This window comes from Acanthochromis polyacanthus, chromosome 10 (genome assembly GCF_021347895.1).
Source record: "Acanthochromis polyacanthus isolate Apoly-LR-REF ecotype Palm Island chromosome 10, KAUST_Apoly_ChrSc, whole genome shotgun sequence".
NCBI classification, from domain to species: Eukaryota; Metazoa; Chordata; class Actinopteri; family Pomacentridae; genus Acanthochromis; species Acanthochromis polyacanthus.
The window spans coordinates 32,048,066-32,068,453 of NC_067122.1; the positions used below are offsets into that span (position 1 = coordinate 32,048,066).

The following is a 20,388-nucleotide window of genomic DNA, read 5'->3' on the forward strand; positions in this document are numbered from 1 at the left end:
TCTCCCCTGTCTATATCTTTTAGTGACTCAAACCAAGCAGTGGATTTGAGAACCAGCTCAAACAAATATACACTTACAGTTGTTTCTACAAGCCCAACTCTGTCATGTTTTAGGGAAGAAATGGCTTTTGGTGTTTGGCTGAGCATGTGCCACAAGAGACTCGTGGATCGTGTTTGATTGAAGAGATTTCTCTTGGATTATCTGACTTAGAGCTGAATTTCCTTCAGAACTCTCTTTAGTGAAAGTCAAACAAAATGTAGGCTCATGACGAGGTCATTAGCTAGTTTAACGCTAAAGCCTTTAAGGTTCACTGGATGAGGCCCTTTCCTCCCTGGGCCCGACCTGGAATGTGTTTAGATAAAGCCCATGGTCTGAGAATCATTAAGACTAGCCTGGTTATGGGCTGTGGAATAAGTACACCCTTCAGTACCCCCTTCCCCCTGGGTCACCATGATAAACACAACTGCTGTTTTCACTGTCTGGACCTTTTAATTAAGGTCGTAAAACAAAATCCTGCAGTGATAACTAATAGCAACAGCCAGTTACTGTGAACCATGTTAGAGAGCAGTGGTGTCTGTGTGGGGTACTACAGCAGATTATTATTACCAACACTCCCGGTGAGTACTTGTGGTGCACCCAAGTACTCACGGGGAAATGTGTTTGCCTGTGAAGTTGGTAAGGTAATAGCTGGTAATGAAAAACAAATCTGATGACTGCCTCCCACTTTACACTTGGTCTTGCATCTAATTGCAATAAAACAACAATTTAAAAATCATTAAAATGGAAAATACCATTGTTATTGCATCAGCTTATTAGTTCTGTTGTAATAAATGAGATGCTTGCTAATTACATTTGTGCATTAAGTAATCCGTTTACAGTTTAATAACCAGCTGATTGCCCCTGAAATGCCATGCTGATGAAATTTTAGCACACAGCTAAGGGGAACTGTGCACAAAGAGCCCTTAAGTGAAGGAATTTTAGACCAAAAATGAAACAAGGAGAAAAAGGATCTCATAACCCTCCCTCTGACCACAAAATTGAAATCACATTGAAAGAATAGCATCCAGCCTGATGCAGAAATACTTCCAGGGAGGTTGAAGAGTTTCCATGTGAATGGCCCCAAAATTAAGCACACGTGTCACTTCAGTGACAAAGATTCTACCCCCACTATGGCAAAAAAAAGACAGAAAGGCAATGGCCTGCTTCACATCTGCCAAGACAAACAGAAGAGAAGACGTGGGGGCTGGTGGGCAGCTGGGGGTAGTAAATCCTGAGTCTAATGAATGAGCACTCCCCAAAATATGTCACCCATTGGCCTTGCACGTGGTAAACATTCAACTAGCCCCACATAGGAGGCCTTTGTTCACTCCACTCTCCCCCTCTGACACTCGGGTCGCCACAGAAAAACTCCTTTGCTGCTGCTGTTGTCCCCCTATTGTCCTGCTAGCATGCGTCACCCACAACTCTCAGACAGTTTGCAAACAGAGAGTGTTGTCTCGCTGAGTCTAATGGGTGAACACTCTTCAAGGCTGTGGGTAATCTACAGTTTTGGTGACCCAATCAAAGAAGAGCTGCCTCTGCTAAAATCTGGTTAATTTGGAGAGTTTGATGATCGACACAAAAACTAAAACTCTGCTGACAGCAGTGGCACTTTGCTAGTTTGTGTATATATGCAGAGAGAACAGATCTGAAATGAAACCAAAATGAAACAAAAAGAAGGTGTTTGCTTAGCATCTGGCAGATACGCCTTTTGAAGATGAAGAGAAAGAGGTAAAATGAGGGTGCGGTTTGATGAATGACACAAAAAGGAATTATTAGAAGGTTTAGAAGCTACACTAGGACAACAACTGGCTAGACTATAACCTCCCAGTGCTAAGATATGAAAAGAGGGCGTAAACCTGGAGAGGCTATTGTGCAGCTTCAAAAACAAGTGATCAGGTATCAGGGCAGCATATGCCAGACGTGTGTCCGTCAGAGAGAGGGGGTTTGGCTCTGTCACTGCATGAATGCAGGGAAGGCCCCTGGTGTAAAGCTGCCTGTGATCATCCTAAACAGGCCTGTGCTGTTCGTGCATGAAATGTAAGACTACCGCAAGTCTTTTGAGGTGCGCCAGAGAAGTCAATTAGCCTTTGTGGCAGACAAAACCAGCCAGCCGAGTATTCGCAGACAGATACCTTTGTGGTGTTTGTCAGCACTGCTCTAATTTACAGAGCAGGGTCGATGACAACTCACTGCTTGCAGAGAGTATTGACGAAATGCTCCTGATTTTTGAAGTTCATTAATATTTCATGTGTGAAACTACTTCAACAACAGCATAGTTCTAACTTCTCCACAAACTGAGCCCACAAATGTGTCATTCTATAAGTTCTTCCGCAGAAATGTAGAGTATTTTATTTTCCTTTTCAGAGGAAAATCATCTCTGCGTATCTAGGGACCATTTGACACTCTGCAGTTACTTTGTGAGAGCTGCTCTTCATGGCAAAACAGGTCATCTGAAAGCATCTTTTCAAAGCTCAGATGAAGCCAGCAAAGTAAATGCTGCCACACAGTACATGCCTAACAAGACAAGGGCCTTGTATGGAGCTCGGAGATCCCATTACCAAGTCAAGGAGCTCCTTCAGAGCCTCCAAAAGTGAATGGAGTCCTGGGGGGTAGTTAACAACACTGCACCCCAGGTAGAGGCAGGGGCTTCATGGATGGGTTGGCAATCCCAGCAAAGACAATAAGAGCTGATCAGACACAAGAGAAGAGCAAACAAGCAAACATCTGCACTGCCTGTCGACACCATGGTCCTATTGTCAGACTGGAACGTGTTTTCTGGCTCTCATCCAGGTGGTTTTCTCCTGACTAGATCTTTGATTGTGTCGTGTCCACTCTCAGATGTGTGTCATTTTGGGGAAAAAAAGCATCTGCTAAATGAAACTGAAGAACTGTAGAATTCTCCGTTTCATAGCTCCACCAGTCTCTGTTTGACTCACTCAGTTCAGTGGTGGTAAAGAGCATCTCTTCCACCAGCTTCTCTCTTTTCTGCATTTCAGTAGTTTCTGCATGAGTATTTGATGTTCAGCAATTATTACTTCCAACTCCAGTAGGATCTGCTTCATTTTGTTCGTCATCGTTTGAAGCACATGAAGAAAGTCAACACAGTGGCAGAGAAACCCTACTACTGCTACGTAATGTTCTGCTGGTGTAGAGCAAGGCAGACACACCAGCAAAGGACAGATGCTCACATGGATGCTCACATGGATGCTCACATGGATGCTCACAGTGCAGTTTCAGTGTAGATTCTATGCAGAAGTACAGTAGAATCAGCCTTAAGTCAGCGATTCTCCCCAGACTTGGTACAATGATACCAGGACACTCACACTGCCTGAGAGGTACAGTGGCATCAAAGGCTAACTTTGGGGAACACAAGTTTCTGTACACACTAAACATCACAGATGAAATGAAAGACTCCCTCTCAAAAATTCCCTGGTTGGGGTGGTGCTGGTGGTGGTGATAGTGGTGGAGGGGGGGTGAGACGTTTGGAACTATGATGGCATTTTCCAACAGCAGCAAAGGTATTTGCTTGTAGTTCATGACCAACAGATGGGCTGAGGATAAAGGCAGAGACATACAATGCTAATGAGAAAAGCATTTTTGATGCCATCATATTTTGTCCCATCGTGTCCAGGTGGGGCGACATTGCAATCTTTTTTTTTTTCTTTTCTTATGGAGTTCTGGAGCTGTAGGGGCATTATCATGCTTAAACAGAAAACTGTAGAACACCAAGCTTATGACATGAAACTAAAGTACACTACCACCTAAGATGTCTTCTTGCCTCCATTAGAACTGAGCAGCCCTATTCGAACCAGACTGCTGGTGTTGCTGTTCTCCCTGTGGATACCTGCAAATACAAACATGATTTGGTGTGGAGCTGACTTCTGCACAGCTACAGGTTTGATATTAACTGGCAGCAGCATGTGACACCTCTCTGATCAAAGAGCAATAGTTTACACCAATGTTTAACAATGACTGATAGAAATAAAAAAGAAAAAAATCCAATTTGCAGGTTGCACAGTTGCACATCTGTCACCACACAATCTGTCGTCTTTCTCTGTGTGGAGCTTTTCAACATCTTGCCGTCTCTGTCACAACTTAACGACGTTGTTCTTTCCTCTCTAGCAATGTAATTACCACCTGATGTAGTGAAAGACAACGGAGGCAGAGACGCAAAGAAAAAGCAAAACTTGCAAGTTTCCATCACAAAAGAATTCCTGAAAGGCAGTCAACATCACGGATGTCTTACAGAGAAGTGTAGCTGTTGGTGCACCTACATATGTACAGGGAGTGTGATGCCTGCCTTTTAAAAAGCAATTCAGCTGTTAAATAAATGTACTTCTTCAGTTTCGTTCTCATAATGTGGTAAAAGCAGAATCTCACGTCTTTGCATTAGGCATTTAGCTTTAAGACTGGAAGCAGGGGGAAACAGCTCCCCTGGCTTCATCAAAAACCCACTATTTATTACACTGAAATGTAAAAATGACAGTTTGTGGCTTCATGGAGGACTGCATTATGGAGCTATTCCTTCTGGAACAACCATAGGTTCAGAGAACACAGTGAGGCTGCTGGGTTCCATACTATCAGGCCTGTGAAGACAGAAAAAAGTGTGAAATATTTCATTAAAAGGAAATATCTGACTGTGGGTGAACACTTTTAGAAAGCATGCACTGTGTTGTTTTATATGAGTGGTATTTGGGATCATTTCTACGTAGAATTCTTCTTGTAACATCTTCTGCTCATGTTATTGAGGGTGCCAGGTTTGACGAGTACAGACACCAGAACAATGTAACAAACCAAACATCATCACTGAGGTCAGCAGTAAAGGTGGAACTGTACTGACTGCATTACATTCCCTTTTAAATGCCAGTGTTGAGCCTCAGTCATCGTGTTGCATTAAAATCTGTTGTATATTTTCATGTGATTGCATCTCCTGGGTGATGTCTATTTATTTGATGCTCAAACTTATTCATTTTTCCCCGTTGTCACGTTTATTGAAAATAGATGATACTGCATTCAGTAGAATCTGATGTGTTAATGTTTGACCAGACAAGGTTCCAGTTTCTAGATGTTTTGCCAAAGTGAATCTAATTGGACAATTTTTAGTCGTCTTAGACAAATTCCAAGTAACGATGAACATAATCTGTGTCATTTTAGGCATTTTTGTGTGAGGTTGTGTCATTTTTAAGTCGTTTTGCACATTAGAAAAGTTTTTTTGTCATTTCTAACATGATTTTAAAGTAATTTTGAGCCTGTCTCATGATGGTCTGATCCAAGCTCTCCTTCCATATTAGTGGGTGAACAATCCAACACTTGGGGAATTCTGCTTCACAATGACAGGAAGAGCCAACATGGACAAGTAATTCCACTTTAATCCCTAAAGTTTGTTGCCTTTACATGTAAGTTTGATCTAGGTTGTTTATTTATTGTTCAGATAATAGATTTAGTTATGATGAGAAAAAAGTTTAATGGTACAGCTTACAGCCATGGCCGTAAGTTTGGACACAAGTACCATGACGCTTGTGAATCTTAGAAAATACCACAAAATTGTCACTTACAATATAAATACCAGTCATAGTCATCAACCAAAATGAAATATATTTCATTTTGGTTGATGGCTATGACTGGTATTTATAAGTGACAATTTTGTGGTATTTTCTAAGATTCACAAGCGTCATGGTACTTGTGTCCAAACTTATGGCCATGGCTGTACGCTTTAATATTTGACAGCTGTAATCACAGTTTCTACACATACTGTATGCCATTGCTAAAAATACACATATTAAATGTTAAATACACTAACTGTTATCCTGACAATGGAAAAATGTAACAGGTCACACAAACTTTATTTTCTTGGTATCTTCATGTAAATTTTGAAGTAAAAGTCAACATTTTTAAAAGGTAAAAAGTTTTTTAGAATAAAATATGGAATGAAGCACAATTTTTAACCATAAAATCAACAGCATCAATACATTTCTTTACCGTAAATGAAGAAAATGTTTTCAGCAATTTTACAGTGTAGAATAGTCATTTACCACATTAACAATGTCAAAACTGTATTCTGATTAATTTAATGTCAACTCTGTTGAAAGAAACTGCTTTTCTTTCAAAAATAAGGACATTTCTAAGTGACCCCAAACTTTTGAACGGTGGTGTGCGTGGACCTGCTCAGACGGATTCTTCCTTTAACTGTGTTCTTACTTGTTGTAGAGGCTTTAACTTGGAGTCATATTGTTACAAACAACACTTGAATCAGTGATCAGAACTGGCTTGTGATGTGTCATCTCTGGCCAGGCTGGGGGTGGAGGAGATCCTGACTCCCTTCTCCTCCCAGCCCAAATCCCTTCCGTCGCGTGAGCTAACAGCATGGTAATGAGATGGTGGCAGATGCTCGCGTGCCTTTACAATCCTCCTGACGCACGCCGAGACCCCCCCTCTGTCTGATGGCAGAGAAATGCTGAATATCTGGAGTCTAAATGAACCTCTAAGTGTTGTTTTAACGGAGCTGTTGTTGAACACCGTGACACTGCCGCTAACACTGCTTTCTTTTTCTCCTTTTTTTTCTCTTATTACCCGTTATTCATGGATGCTGGTAATATTTTTCATAACTCTTCCCTGACATCTAAAACTGAACCAAGAAAGACAGCAGAAACAGAGGGAGCACATGCATTCCCATGTTCCCAGAAGGCATACACCACCACCACCACCACCACTCCTGGTGCGCATGGCTCCTCCTGGGGGGTGCTTTAGCAGGCTGCCCTCTCTCCACCTGCTATGCGGCCTTTGTCATGGGGATCCCCAGCTTCATTTCAATGACAAAGTTGCTGATCCCCTCATCCTGCAGACCCACACCCCTCATCGAACTCCTTTCAGTAATTTTATGGTCCCTGAGGGCAGAATCCCTGCATCCATCCCATTACCCACCCGGTCATCGTCCCTCCAACTGGCCATATGAGCTGCCTGGGATGACGCAGCAGCCCTTCTGTCTTCTCACAAGCAAGAGAGATTGAAACAAGAAGTCATGATCTTTTTTTCTGCACATTACGTTTACCAAACCTGAGCACTGACACTTAGAGATATTACAGCAAATATCAACACATCTTCAGATCATTATCTGCTGATGGGCAGTGTCCATTTAACTCTCCTCCAGTGTTTGCCTGCTAAAGATGAGGCAGTGGAAGTGTTGGGCTGGATTAGTATCACACAGAACATTCCCCTGGTGCAGCTCTGCAGCAGCAGCTCTGTTGGGATTAAAGAACCTTGAAATCTGTGTAACGTGTCGAGTTTTCTTTCAATTTCTTTTCTTTTTTTCTGTTTTGCAGAGGAAATGTGATTTGTGCGCATTCCTGATATAAGCAATACCATTAGGGCGCCGTCAGCACCTCACCAGCAGGATGGAGAACTGCATTTGCAGAGGCACCGGTCTGTGGATAACGCTGTGATAGGTCATGGGATTCTTTCATGGACATGCCAGGAGACCACGTCTGCTCCCGTGAGGCTCCACAGTGTGGCATGTAATGCTTCTGATGACGTGGAATCAGCTGAATAAACCTCGGACTGAATCACTTACAAGCGCTTCAAGTCACAAAACATTCAAAAACGTATTTCAGTGAGACAAACTTTGTCACTTACATCATGAATTATAATAGAAAATACATAAATGTACCTTCATGAGCTCTTTTTCTGGTAGCTCTACCTTGTCACAAAACTGAACACAAATCATATCAACTCTTTGATTCTCTGTCCTAGAATGCATGAAGGAATAGCAGAAACTCCACCAGCACTCATCCAAACCAAAGCGTTCAGAGGAAGACCTGCGGCCCTGGAGTGAGATGAGTTTTGGGGCAGGAACTTTGTCATGACTTTAGATTCAAATACTCAGCACTTAACACATATCTTTGAACTATTGCGGTTGCCTCAGTCACAGAAGGCCCATTCTGTGAAACGGATGATGCTGCAATAAGCCCCCTAAAATGAGGCTCTTTATGCCGTGGACTGCATGGACTCTTTGCCCTTGTTGGGTCACTCAGCATCAGTTTGTGTCTGCATGTGGATATATGAGCACGGCAGCCGATGTCCATGTGTTTGCTCAGAGACAGATGGTGGCGCAGAGAGCCTGTTCCCACGGGTCACACACAGGAATTTAAAATGCAGATAAAATCCATCACAGAGACGCATCCTCTCAAAGATGCCGGCCCCAGATAATTTGCTCTGTTGAAACCAATCAGCATGTCAGTGATCAGAGATGGCTCGCACTCCAAATGGAGCTTATTGAGAATAAAGTCTGCGCATTAGTTTGAGAAGGATTTGAGGAAAATAGAATCCGGGGAACCTTTAAATGGACTTCTGCATGCTGTGACAGTCTGATGAGGATGTAGTACAGAAATGTGTTCTGTGATGTGAACTTTAACACATTGAACTGCGCCACATGGATTCCTGCATTCCATAAAAAGACTTATCCGATCTTTCTGAGGCTTCCCTCCCTCTTTCTTACTATTTCACTGAAAAATAACAGCAGCTATGACATCCAAATAAGGTCAGTCCAAAGCGCACCGATTCTCCTTCATTACTACTGAACAGTGAACTCATACAAGTGTGCTTTAGAAAACAGTTTCTTCAGGCAACATGATGAGGATATTAGATTTTATCTGACATGAACTGCGGCTAATTCTCACTTGGTGACTCTCGGCCGGGGGCGGCAGGGACTGAATAGATGGTAATTGTGGGTTTGGGCTGTCTGAGGCTCGGGCCAGATGGCCCAGTGCAGCTCTCATAAAGCTCCGCTTGCCCAGTTGTTTGCTCTCTAAGCGACACTTTGAGTGTGCAGGATGGTAATTTGGTTGGCTCAGGAGACACAGGCTTCCATAAAACACCATTATGCAGCTAGAAGAGGTGGAGGGGGTTTGTGAAAAGACACACGTGAGAGGTCAGCTGGGTGGATGTCAGAGCACTTGCCATGCCTTCTCCCTCTGTGCCTGAGAGAATGTATCTGATAGAGCTGCAATTAAATAAGAAGATTTAAAAAAAACGTCACTGAACTCTTTTCTAAAGGAAAATATTACATTTCACTGTGGATGCTCTGAGTTATGAGCCATGTGTTGTGAAGCTCCTAATACATTTGCAAACATTAGAATAGGGAGCAGAGGAATGACAGATAAATTATACCTTACAAGATGAAGATGAAGGGCATATTGTGGTCATTAGGTTATATGGCTGTTTATGTTTGTTTATTTTGTTTCTATATTAATACTTGGCACTTTCCATGTCTAGTCTGCAACCTAAAACTGACTAAACGTGGTCATGGGTCAAGCGGAGAGGCAGATCGGGATTTACTGTCATAACAACATGGCTGATGGGAGGTATGCTGTGCGAAGGGAAAGTTTGGAAAAATTAGGGTAATCCAAAGACAATTTACAGATAATACCTTTTATAGGATAGCTATGATGATGGTATAGGAATATTCTAAATGATGTGGCTTTGGCCACACAACCATCGCGTCGGATGGGCATTTTCCTTTCTCGTAGCGTCATTATTCTAAGAGCGACAACTTTGCCTTTTACGCACACGCGACCAAAGACCCGAATTGGCACACGCTGTGAATGCAGCCACAACAATGTAAGTCCGCCGCGGGTCAGTCTGTGGTTGTGTTAAAAGTGGCTGAGCCCAGAATAATTCCTCCTCTGGCCCATTGTTGTGACACACTTTTAGTACTGGGGTGTCCCCTGTGTTGGTGGGGGAGTTCTGGGGGATGAGGGTGGAGGGGGACTGTGCTGTCATCAATAGTCCCTCCTGTTCTGCTGGAAGGAGGGCATTCTGTTGATTTAAGGCTGGGTGAGGAGGAGAGCGGGTGAGGGAGTTGAGAAGGAGGGAGGTGGTGGGGGAGTGTTTTTGTGTGGAAAAGAGACGCAGTTTAAGTGCGGGGCGGGCGGAGAGAAAGAGTGGAGGCGACATAGCGGCTGACCCCCTCCTCTCTCTCTCTCTCTCTCTCTCTCTCTCTCTCTCTCTCTCTCTCTCTCTCTTCTACTCACTCAGACTGGGAGAAAGCTGCGCCTTTTCTTCGCCCTGACATCCACTCTCACTCATTCACTGGGGCGCACAGACAAGAAGCGGCGAGCATATGTGGATATATGCAACAGATCAGAGCACAGAAAGAGCGTGGCGGTTTGCTTGTGCGCGCCAGCCGTTTCCAAAGGGTCAATCTACTTAGACGTATCCATTTATTTATTTATTGATCTGTTTTGCGGAGTTTTTCGGACAGTGCGCAGCGGCTCAGGATTTAACATGCCAGACTTCTGAGAAGACATTTTTTTCTCTCCCCCTCCCCGTTCCCCTGATTTTCCCCTCTGAGGAAGTAATCGCAACATTGTGTGCACAGAAGATGGGGGCAAAACTGGTCCAAACCAAAGGAAATACATTCTCCTCGGCACTATTCAAACTGCTGCTTTTGGTCGCGCTCCTGCATGGCACCAACGGTAAGACTTTGAAATACAAAGTTTATGAGGAGCAGAAAGTGGGGACAGTCATAGCACGGTTAAAGGAGGACGTAGCCGGGGTTTTATCCAAACTACCCAGTTCCCTGACCTTTCGGTTCCGCGCTATGCAGAGAGGGAGTACGCCGTTTTTGTCTGTCCGGGAGGAGGACGGGGAGATCAGCATTGGCACCAAAATCGACCGTGAAAAGCTCTGTGAGAAAAACTTGAACTGCTCCATTGAATTCGATGTGGTCACACTGCCGACGGAGTACCTGCAGCTGTTCCATGTGGAAGTAGAAGTGCTGGACATTAACGACAACTCCCCGCACTTCTCCCGTGCTATCGTACCCATTGAGATCTCCGAGAGCGCATCGGTGGGGACACGCATCCCCCTGGACGGGGCCGTAGATGCCGACGTTGGGGAGAACTCCCTGTACACCTATTCCCTGACACCCAATAACTTCTTTAAGATCGACATAAGGACCAGGACAGACGGAGCCAAGTACGCAGAGCTGGTGGTGATGAGGGAACTGGATCGAGAAGTGCAGTCCAGCTACCAGCTGCAGCTCACAGCCTCCGACAATGGTGTGCCCCCCAAGTCTGGCTCCACTTTGGTCAAGATAAGTATCTCTGATTCCAACGACAATAGCCCAGCCTTTGATGAGCAAGCATACATCATTAACTTGCTGGAAAATTCTCCTCTTGGAACACTAATCATTGATTTAAATGCCACAGATCCAGATGAGGGCACTAATGGGAAAATAGTCTACTCTTTCAGCAGTCATGTCTCGCCAAAGATCTTAGAAACATTTAAGATAAACCCAGAAAATGGCCACATTACTCTTATTAAGAAAGTGGACTATGAAACCACTGCTTCTTATGAGCTGGATGTTCAGGCTCAAGACTTGGGCCCTAATTCCATTCCTGGACTTTGCAAAATTGTGGTGAAAGTGGTGGATGTGAATGACAACAAGCCGGAGATAAACATCAACCTGATGACACCTGGTAAAGAGGAAGTGGCCTATATTTCAGAGGGGGCTCCTGTGGACACGTTCATAGCGCTGGTGCGTGTTGATGACAGTGATGCAGGGTTCAATGGTGAGGTTGTGTGCAGGCTACATGGTCACGGCCACTTCAGGCTCCAGAAGACCTATGAGAAGAATTACATGATCCTCACCAACGTTTCTCTGGACAGAGAAAAGAGATCAGAGTATAGTCTGACAGTCATTGCTGAGGACAGGGGCTCCCCTAGTCTGTCCACCATCAAACATTTCACTGTTCAGGTGCTGGATGAAAATGACAATCCCCCACGTTTTGAGAAGAGCCGCTATGAGGTCTTTAAATCTGAGAACAACTCCCCTGGCGCCTACTTGATGACTGTTGTGGCCTCAGATCCGGATCTGGGCACCAATGGCCAGGTCACCTATACCATCATGGATGTTATGGTCCAAGCGAGTCCCATCTCCACCTACGTCACCATTGACCTATCCACTGGTGCCATCTATGCCTTACGCAGCTTTGACCATGAAGATGTTAGTCGGATCGCATTCACTGTTCAGGCGCGCGATGGAGGAAATCCTGCCCTGTCAGCCAACACCACAGTCCTGCTCACTGTTTTGGATGAAAATGACAACCCGCCCATCATCCACTCCCCTTCCCTCCGGAATCACACTGCCGAGCTTCCGGTGTGGAAGTATGCCTCACCAGGTCAGCTAATTACTGCGCTTAAAGTCACAGACCGTGATGCAGGTGCCAATGGAGAGATGAGCTGTGCCATTGTTGGTGGCAACGAGGATGGCTTGTTTGTGATGGATGCACGGCGATGTGAGCTCAGAACTAATGCCAGTCTGGAGCAGGCTCCACGAGATGTAATGGAGATCAGGGTCGAAGTGCAGGATAGGGGCACCAGCCGGTTGTCCACAGGAGCCCTCCTCAGGCTCTCCCTGCAGGAGAACATGGACATTCTGCCCCCCCTCTACCCAACAGGCTCCAGCCACGCCTCGCTGGACCTGTCCCTCATCGTCATTATCTCTCTGGGTGCTGTTTGTGCTCTGCTGCTCATTGTCATGGTGATGTTCGCCACTGCCCGCTGCAGCCGTGAGAAGAAAGACCCCAGACACAACTATAACTGCCGTGTGGCAGAGAACAGCTACCAGAACCACCCCAAGAAGCCTGCCAGGCAAATACACAAAGCAGACATCACCTTGGTCCCAACTGTCAATGGAACTCTCCCGGTGCGAGCACATCCACGTTCCCCTTCACCGTCCCCTACACCTGAGAGGGGCACCCTAGGGAGCAGGCAAAGCCATCATAGCCGCCAGTCACTCAACAGCCTGGTCACTATTTCCTCCAATCATGTGCCAGAAAATTTTGCCTTAGAGCTGGCCCATGCCACTCCTCCTGTAGAGGTAAGACGCTGACTTTTTTTCATGCTCATACCTAATTTTTTTTAAATGTAGATGTCATTGCTGTTTTGTTTATTGTGAAAAGTAGTATAGTAAATATACACCTAAATTAAAAATGACTAAGTATTTGATATCTATCTTTAAATCCAGGACATGACCCAAGATCATTTGCTATGCATGTTTTTGTCTATATTCAGTATTTGTTCAGAATTTATTCCTTGCCCCCATATTCTGTTACCTTCGGCCTTTTGTATCATGTTTTTGTTGACCATCACATTTAGGAGCAAGTCACAGGTCATGGCACTCCCTCAACCCCTTCCCCACAATGTACCCTCCACACACCCAACATTGTCTTGTGGCCTTGCTTGTTTGACTCCATTCATTTCCCCTCTTCATTTTTTCCTTTTATTTTTGTCTTTTTTCTTTCTTTGTCTTTTTTGTTTGTTTCTCTTGGAATTGTAGCAAGTTTCACAGCTTCTGTCCATGCTCCATCAGGGCCAGTACCAGCCACGACCCAGCTTCAGAGGCAACAAATACACCAGGAGTTACAGGTAATGTGCATGTAGAGTGCTGCTCAGACAGCCTTCCTTTTCAGACTCAAGCAAAACTAAGGCACACCACTTTGTATCTTTCTGTAATATTCTTGTAAAACATTTATAATGTGATTGTATCTATTGTCAGCACTTTAACACAGTCCCTTCTATCAATATCCAGTGCGCCTTTGGTTTAGAGTCAAACTGTATGCTCAGTGTCTTCACATTTGCATAATTTTATGTAAAACCCCTTCTGCACAGTACTCTCTGCCTCTCTGTGCAACTTATTATCCATCAGTAGCATGGTGTGGTGTCTCCATACCTGTGATAATATTATTGTCAGTGATTAATGTATCAAATGTGTGTCTGGCTCTGTGCAGATATGCCCTTAATGAGATGGATAAGTTCAGTCTGAAGGACAGTGGTCGTGGAGACAGCGAGGCTGGAGACAGCGACTATGAGCCTGGCAGGGAGTCACCCATGGACAGGCTCCTTGGTGAGGGCTTTACTGAGACATATGCCCCTGATGGCCAGCACAGACTGCATGCAGGTACACCCCCACCTCCTTCAACCTCATCCTCCACACCTGACAAATGCCCCAGCATTTCCCATTATCCCTCCTCCTGCTGTTTTAGCATGTACTGCTAAAGCCAGAGTCCAGGCTGTCTTTCAGTCAGTTTTTGTCATGCATCATTCTACTGAACTCTTTCATTTACTGTGTGCACTACATTTGAACACTCATTGTGGGGCTGTAACTTAACATTATTTTCAATATTGGGTTATCTTCAGAATACTTTTGGGTGCTTTCACTCCAGTTGATTTGTAATTTAGAAAAAAAGCAAATAAACTTACCTACTAAATAATCAACTGATCAAAAGAGTAAGAGTTTACAAGGTGTTCAGTGTAATTAATTATTACACGGACAGTAACTATCGGTCATTACGTCTGCTCAAACACTGCCCCAAAATTTCTTTCTTGAATTTTTACATTTTTATGACTAAACAGGGCTGAGTTTCTTAACCTAATGGTTGCACCCCATATAGAGGTCAGCTGATTAGAACATGATCGTTTAAAACTGCCAGTTATCCTTCACTTACAACTTAAATCACACAAATATGGAATATTTTCCTGATGAGTTGTGTCGGCACAGTAACACCAAGAGGTAGGAAAAGTCTGCAAATGTGGAAGATACCACTTTTTTTTTCAAAGTCTCTCTTTTTTTAGCTTAAGCTAAGCTTCAGCATGGAATTTTGCACAGAATGGGAGCTATAAATTTTGCCCCTGTACTCTACAAGGAGGTCATGCTAGGAAGTAATCACTTTCTATATCACTGTGAATATGAGGAAAACCAAGTATTGTGTTGAGATTTTTAGACCTCCTTATCCTCTTAATAAACAGAAATAGACATCCACATGACCCCGTTGTTGGAATGATGAGAATCCTTAAACCTGCTCTGACCTATTTCACCCTGTTCATCCACAGCCTGTTTCAGTGATTGTGGCATGATGTTTTGTGTTTTGCATCAGAACTGTCTGCATGTGCACTGGCCTTGGTGGATTGTGAATGATACTGTATGCAATCAACCACCCACAGAGTTTTACCTCACTGCCACTAAGTTCTTGAGATATCTCTCTAGATAGCTCAACTGATCGTCTTTCACCCTCCCTGCTGTCACACTGCATGGACTTCCCATCCTCTCCACAGTCAAGTTAACAAGGGAGAACTCTGAACACCTGCTGATTGACCCGACTGACTTTGAATTATTCAATCAGCTGGCATCAAATATCAGGCATTTTTCATGGAGTAGTTAAATAGAAAACACTTGGTCACATTCTCTAGAATTCCTCAGTCTCAGCCTGTCTTAGCTCACGTCAGGCAGGTTGCAAGCTGTCGCAGCTTCTTTTATCATGCCATCCTTCTCCTCCCAGAGCTCCTGCTTCTTTCCAGCCAGCTTCCCACACAGCCATCACTCGATACTGCATTTGAGCTACATCCCAATTAGAGTCGACCCAGACGGGCAGACAATCTCATCACTAACACCTCCTCCCTCCCTCTCTCCCCTTCTTTACAGCTTTGTGGAGGAGCTCAGCTCGTTAGTCACTCTCCTTTTCCCAACTTCAAGCTTTCACTTTCAGTCGTCCAAACCGAAACCCTTGTGCTCCTCTGATGAAAAGGAGGCATTTAATTGCCATGTGGCGAACAGTTGCTATGGAGCTGGCTCCGAGTTGCACTCCTGATGAAGCCCTCAAGAGCATAATTACATCTCAAAGCTCACCTTTCTCCTTCTGTATGTTCAGCCCGCCTCCCACCCCCGTGTCCACTGCAGCATAAATGATTCTGAGCACCGCTCTGTAACTGTATTTGCAATCTTTTTCCTAAACATCCATAGACAACTGACTGTCCTCGGGCACATTGCTGTTCATACTTTTAAGTAAAAACAAAGTAGCATCACACTTGCTGTGTGTATTTTTAATGTAAGTTGAAGGATTTTCTTTCGGGGCTAAAAAACACAAGCACAAAGTGTTTGTTTGTGCTACAGAATGTAGTGGATGTCCTATATCCTGATGTGCAGACAGAAGGTCAGAAGACTGAGAGCAGTTTGTCTTTGATAACCTGGACTGTGTTTAAAGATATCCTTGCTGTGGAGTCTGATCCCATTCACTGAATGCAGACTAAACAGTGTTGCCATTTGTAGGTGGAGGTGACAGCTACAATCTGTTTTCCTTTTTCGACTTACAAATGAGTAATTCTGCACGTCCACGTCAGTTTACTGTTTGATGGGTTGTCATTGTGAGTTGTTTCAGCTTAAGCTTGTGTCACAGATTAAGAGTGAGGAGTTTGAAATGTACGGGAGTCTACTAGACATGCAGTGTCTAATGAAAGACAACATCATGTTGTGTTCTTTGACCTTGACTCCACAGCAGGATTGAAATATCAGCCTCACTGCCAGCCTCTAATGTGTTGGTTTTGACTGTACGTATTATGTATTTTAATCAATTAATTGTCTCTTATACCTGCGTAAACATTACACAACTGCCGTATTAAATCGTTGGAATGCCCCTTTACAGATGTCCTCAGTCCAGTCTAGATCTGCCAGTCTTCCTTGTCGTTCTCTGCTCAGCTGAGCAGCGCCCTCATGCTCCTTCTTATCAGAGATAAAAGCAAAAATAATTGTCTGATAAAATGCAATAAAATTAAATCTCAGAAAAAAAATGAGCACATAATCACCACTGAGCCTCGTTGTCCTGATTCACAGAATTCATTGGCAACTAAGTCTGTCAGTTGATTTGACATTACAGTCAGGCTTTCAGTTCATGTTTGATGCATTCCTTTTTTTCATTTCCACACACAAATCAGTTGGGTTAAATCTTTCATTTTTACCCTTTCATCAGCAGGACATTCAATCTGCTTCAGCCCCCACACTGGTTTTTTCCCTTCCAGTGCAACCAAATGCACTTTTCATCTGCTCTAAGATGTATTATAAATGTTCCTTTCATGTTAATGAGGGGATAATGAAGTCCCTCAATAGCACGACTGAAAAGCGCCGCAGTCCTTTAATGAAGGCTTTAAGTTGGCATATTTGATTTGTCTAATTTATTCTTCAGAGATTTTCTATTTGAAGATTTAATATTGAAAAGAGTGACTTGAAAGGGAAAAATGCAGGGCTTTTAGAGGAGGAGTTATTTTGAACGGGTAACAGGCATTGATCGGCCTTGCTGAATTGTCTCTCTGTGGTAAATACATTGGAAGGTAACAGCAGAACTCCTGCAGAGAGCCTTTCAGACTAATTAGGGCAGATTTCAACAGTTTCCAGAGATAGTGTGGCATTAAAGCACCTAAGGACAGGCTGGCAAATATTAGCTGGATGGAAAAATACCAAAGTGACATCTCTTTGATTCTGTCATCACATTTAAGGTTGTTTACTACAAATACAAAAACAAATGAATATATGCAAAATGTAAAAGTGTAATTTAACAGAATGACTTATAAGTGAGTCATCAAACTGCTAGTGTTGCACCGGACAGGAACACGAGCACGGTGGCTCTGTATGATGATGTTTTAATTGCCCTGTAAGTCAAAACGGTACCTCCTGGTTACAGTTTGTCAAATTAGTTACTTACAATCATTCACACTCACATACAAATGTACAGTACAGTACTGTTGATGAACCAAGCTGTAATTTCATAATTAGTGTGTAGTTTGATGGATTAAGAGTTCCAGTCAGTTGTTCAACAAAAAAAATCAGTAGCATTCTTTGATTCCAGCATGCTAAGCCTTTGGTCCTCTCCTCTGTGCGATGTTATTGTGATTATGTGTCTTTGTGATTTTGATTGTTGGTTGTACAAAGCAATTACTGCACAGAGCTATTAAAAACAAAGCAAAACAAAGAAAGCTGTTTGTGCTGACGACTGTTTCTGTCTGTGTCTGCAGCTATGCGGCTCTGCACAGAGGAGTGTCGTGTCCTGGGTCACTCAGATCAGTGCTGGATGCCCCCCCTGGCCTCTCCAGCCTCTTCTTCCTCTGACTACCGCAGCAACCTCTACATCCCCGGGGAAGAAGCCCGCCAAGACACTGACCACTCCCAGGAAAAGACCCCACAGCCCTGCACCGACACCGGCCCCACCCGAAACCAGAGCTTCTCCACTTTCGGCAAGGACCTCGGTGGGGAGGATGGTGGAGAAGAAGAAGGGGGAGATGGCAGTGGCGTGGAAGTCAGAGATGAAGACCTCTGTGGGACCACATCATTGCTGTCAGAGATGAGCAGTGTGTTCCAGAGGTTGCTCCCCCAGGGCTTGGACTCGTATGTCCAGGTCAACGAGAATCAAAAGGGGACTAGCCTGAGTGGGGTGGGTGTACCCATGACTGGATCTTTAGATCGGAGGAGGAGCCATCTGCCTGGCAAGCCCAGCCCCTCTGTCCATCAGCAGGGTGTAGCAGCCTGGGCCGCCAACACCCATTTCCAGAACCCAGGAAGCAATATCGGCCCATCTGGCCACCACCAGGGCGGCAGCTACCACACCCTGAAACCCAGTACTAAGCTCAGCTCCCAGAGCAGCAGCCACAAGGGCTCACAAGCACCCAAAAACAGCCCCCAGAACAGCGGCCACACTGTCAAACCCCACGGTAGCCCGCTGCTCACTGCACTGGTCAGCCCCACTCTAGTGCAGCCGTCTCAGGCATCGGTGCCAGTGCCAGTGCCGCTCCCAGGGCCCTCATCTAAGTGGCTGCCAGCCATGGAGGAGATCCCAGAGAACTATGAAGAGGATGATTTTGACTCAGTGCTCAGTCACCTTCACGGCAAACGCAGCGACAGCCGACATGAGCTGGTGGATGCAAGTGAGCTGGTGGCTGAGATCAACAAACTCTTGCAGGATGTCCGGCAGAGCTAGACTCCCTGTTCTTCTCTTTATTTATTCACCACCCACTCACTGCTTCCTTCTTGACAGGATGACAGTCAGGGGCTGTGGGTGCTAAAAGATGGACAGACAGGTAACTCGATACGAAACAAAGACAAAAAACGAGACCTGCAATTGTCGTTAAAGTTGCATTTCTGATGTAATGTTTGTGTTTTGTGAATGCTAAATATCCCAAAAAATATTTGTTATTTGCTGGTTTGGTACACAATGTACACTATGTGACTGTATTTATCTTTGTATTTTAAAAATACATTTGTATACTTATATTTATAAAAAAAAAGTGTATATAAACTTAATCAGAAGTCTATTTTTATATTTTGAATGCATGTTGAGTACAAAAACGCTGAATCAAGACTTTGACATGCGATTGACATTCTACATATTTAAATTGTCTTTTGTAATGTGATTCTTTTTTATTTGTCATGATGATATGTGTACATGGATATATTAATGAATTATTAGACACTCGTCCTTGTGGATTCTTGTGGGGAAGGGGTGGTACACAAATAAAATACTGATACACAAACATTATTCAGGTGTCTGTTGTTTGTAACTGTTATCATTTTTCCAAGAACCCAAAGGATATCTCTTCCATCAAAAAAAAAAATCCAGAAAAGCTAATAAATGAACATTTTATTTCAAGCCCAGTGATACACCACACATCAGGGCAAAATGAAATAATCCATACTGTGTTAGGGACAATATTGCAAAAACAACACTAATGAAGACAAAGTGTTGAGAATTCATGAAACATTTGGATCAAAAACTGATCATAGGTTGACAACAATCTGGATAGTTCATTAAAATTCTGTTATTTATTATTAGAAAAATGCAAATATTTCTTCAGGTCTGTCTTTTCTTAGTTTAATGTCATTATACTCTCAAAATCTTTGGGGTTTGTGTTGGTCGTGTGTTTATATTTTATAGACTAATTAGTCTGATAGTAATATAAAAGGACACATTAAAGAAAATCTAGTCAGAGAGTTGGTCAAAGATGTAAAATGCTCCAAAGTGTATGAAAACGTTCTGGCTAAACAGAACAGGCAGGTTAGCCCTTCACTAGGTCTCCATCTTCACATCACACAATGCGGTGCTTTTCATTGGTTTCAGTTTGTTCAACACAATCAAACAAAGGCTTTAAAACATGCATTTTCACAAACACCAAATGATTCCACGCAGTCAGGACTGTTGTCTCAGCTCTGAAAAAAACACAGGTGTGTCGAGTGTTCTGTCATTAATCTCAAAGCCACTGGAAGTCACAAAGCAAAAGGGATTGCATTTAGGTGTGTGGTGGCTGGTGGCAGAAATGTGCTGCTGGGCAGATGGAAATAGCTGCTGTGAAGAGACACAGAGAGTTTCATGGAGGGCTTTGGATTCTGTGAAGACACCTCCCTCCTCTTTTGCTTTAACAGCTAGATAATGGGTGACACCTAGAGGTTCACCATGTGCACTGTAAACCAACGACTCCAGCTCTTACCAGTGCATTACTACCAATACTATTACCAGCAGCAGCAGTGAGCAC

At 43.8% G+C, this 20,388-nt stretch overlaps 1 protein-coding gene across 3 annotated transcripts; it reads left to right on the forward strand.

The window, feature by feature from the left end:
• The first annotated feature begins 9,980 nt into the window (after positions 1-9,980).
• pcdh18b (protocadherin 18b) lies at positions 9,981-19,397 on the forward strand. 3 transcript variants are annotated; one of them, XM_022209473.2, is made up of 4 exons: positions 9,981-12,919; positions 13,379-13,467; positions 13,830-13,999; positions 17,881-19,397. In XM_022209473.2, exons 1-4 carry the CDS (start codon positions 10,418-10,420, stop codon positions 18,837-18,839), a joined length of 3,720 nt encoding a protein of 1,239 aa, XP_022065165.2. In that variant the 5' UTR covers positions 9,981-10,417; the 3' UTR covers positions 18,840-19,397. The 3 variants fall into 3 exon arrangements, with proteins under 3 accessions (XP_022065165.2, XP_022065167.2, XP_022065166.2); XM_022209475.2 differs by having other exon boundaries at positions 13,830-13,945; XM_022209474.2 differs by having other exon boundaries at positions 9,986-12,919; positions 13,412-13,467.
• The last annotated feature ends 991 nt before the right edge of the window (positions 19,398-20,388 follow it).

What these genes read in the sequence shown, in the direction of transcription:
- pcdh18b (XM_022209473.2), top strand. Translation starts at nt 10,418, where the DNA reads ATGGGGGCAAAACTGGTCCAAACCAAAGGAAATACATTCTCCTCGGCA. An exon ending in ATGCCACTCCTCCTGTAGAG is followed by an intron (nt 12,920 to 13,378) that starts GTAAGACGCTGA and finishes TTGGAATTGTAG; the next exon opens with CAAGTTTCACAGCTTCTGTC. An exon ending in CCAGCACAGACTGCATGCAG is followed by an intron (nt 14,000 to 17,880) that starts GTACACCCCCAC and finishes CTGTGTCTGCAG; the next exon opens with CTATGCGGCTCTGCACAGAG.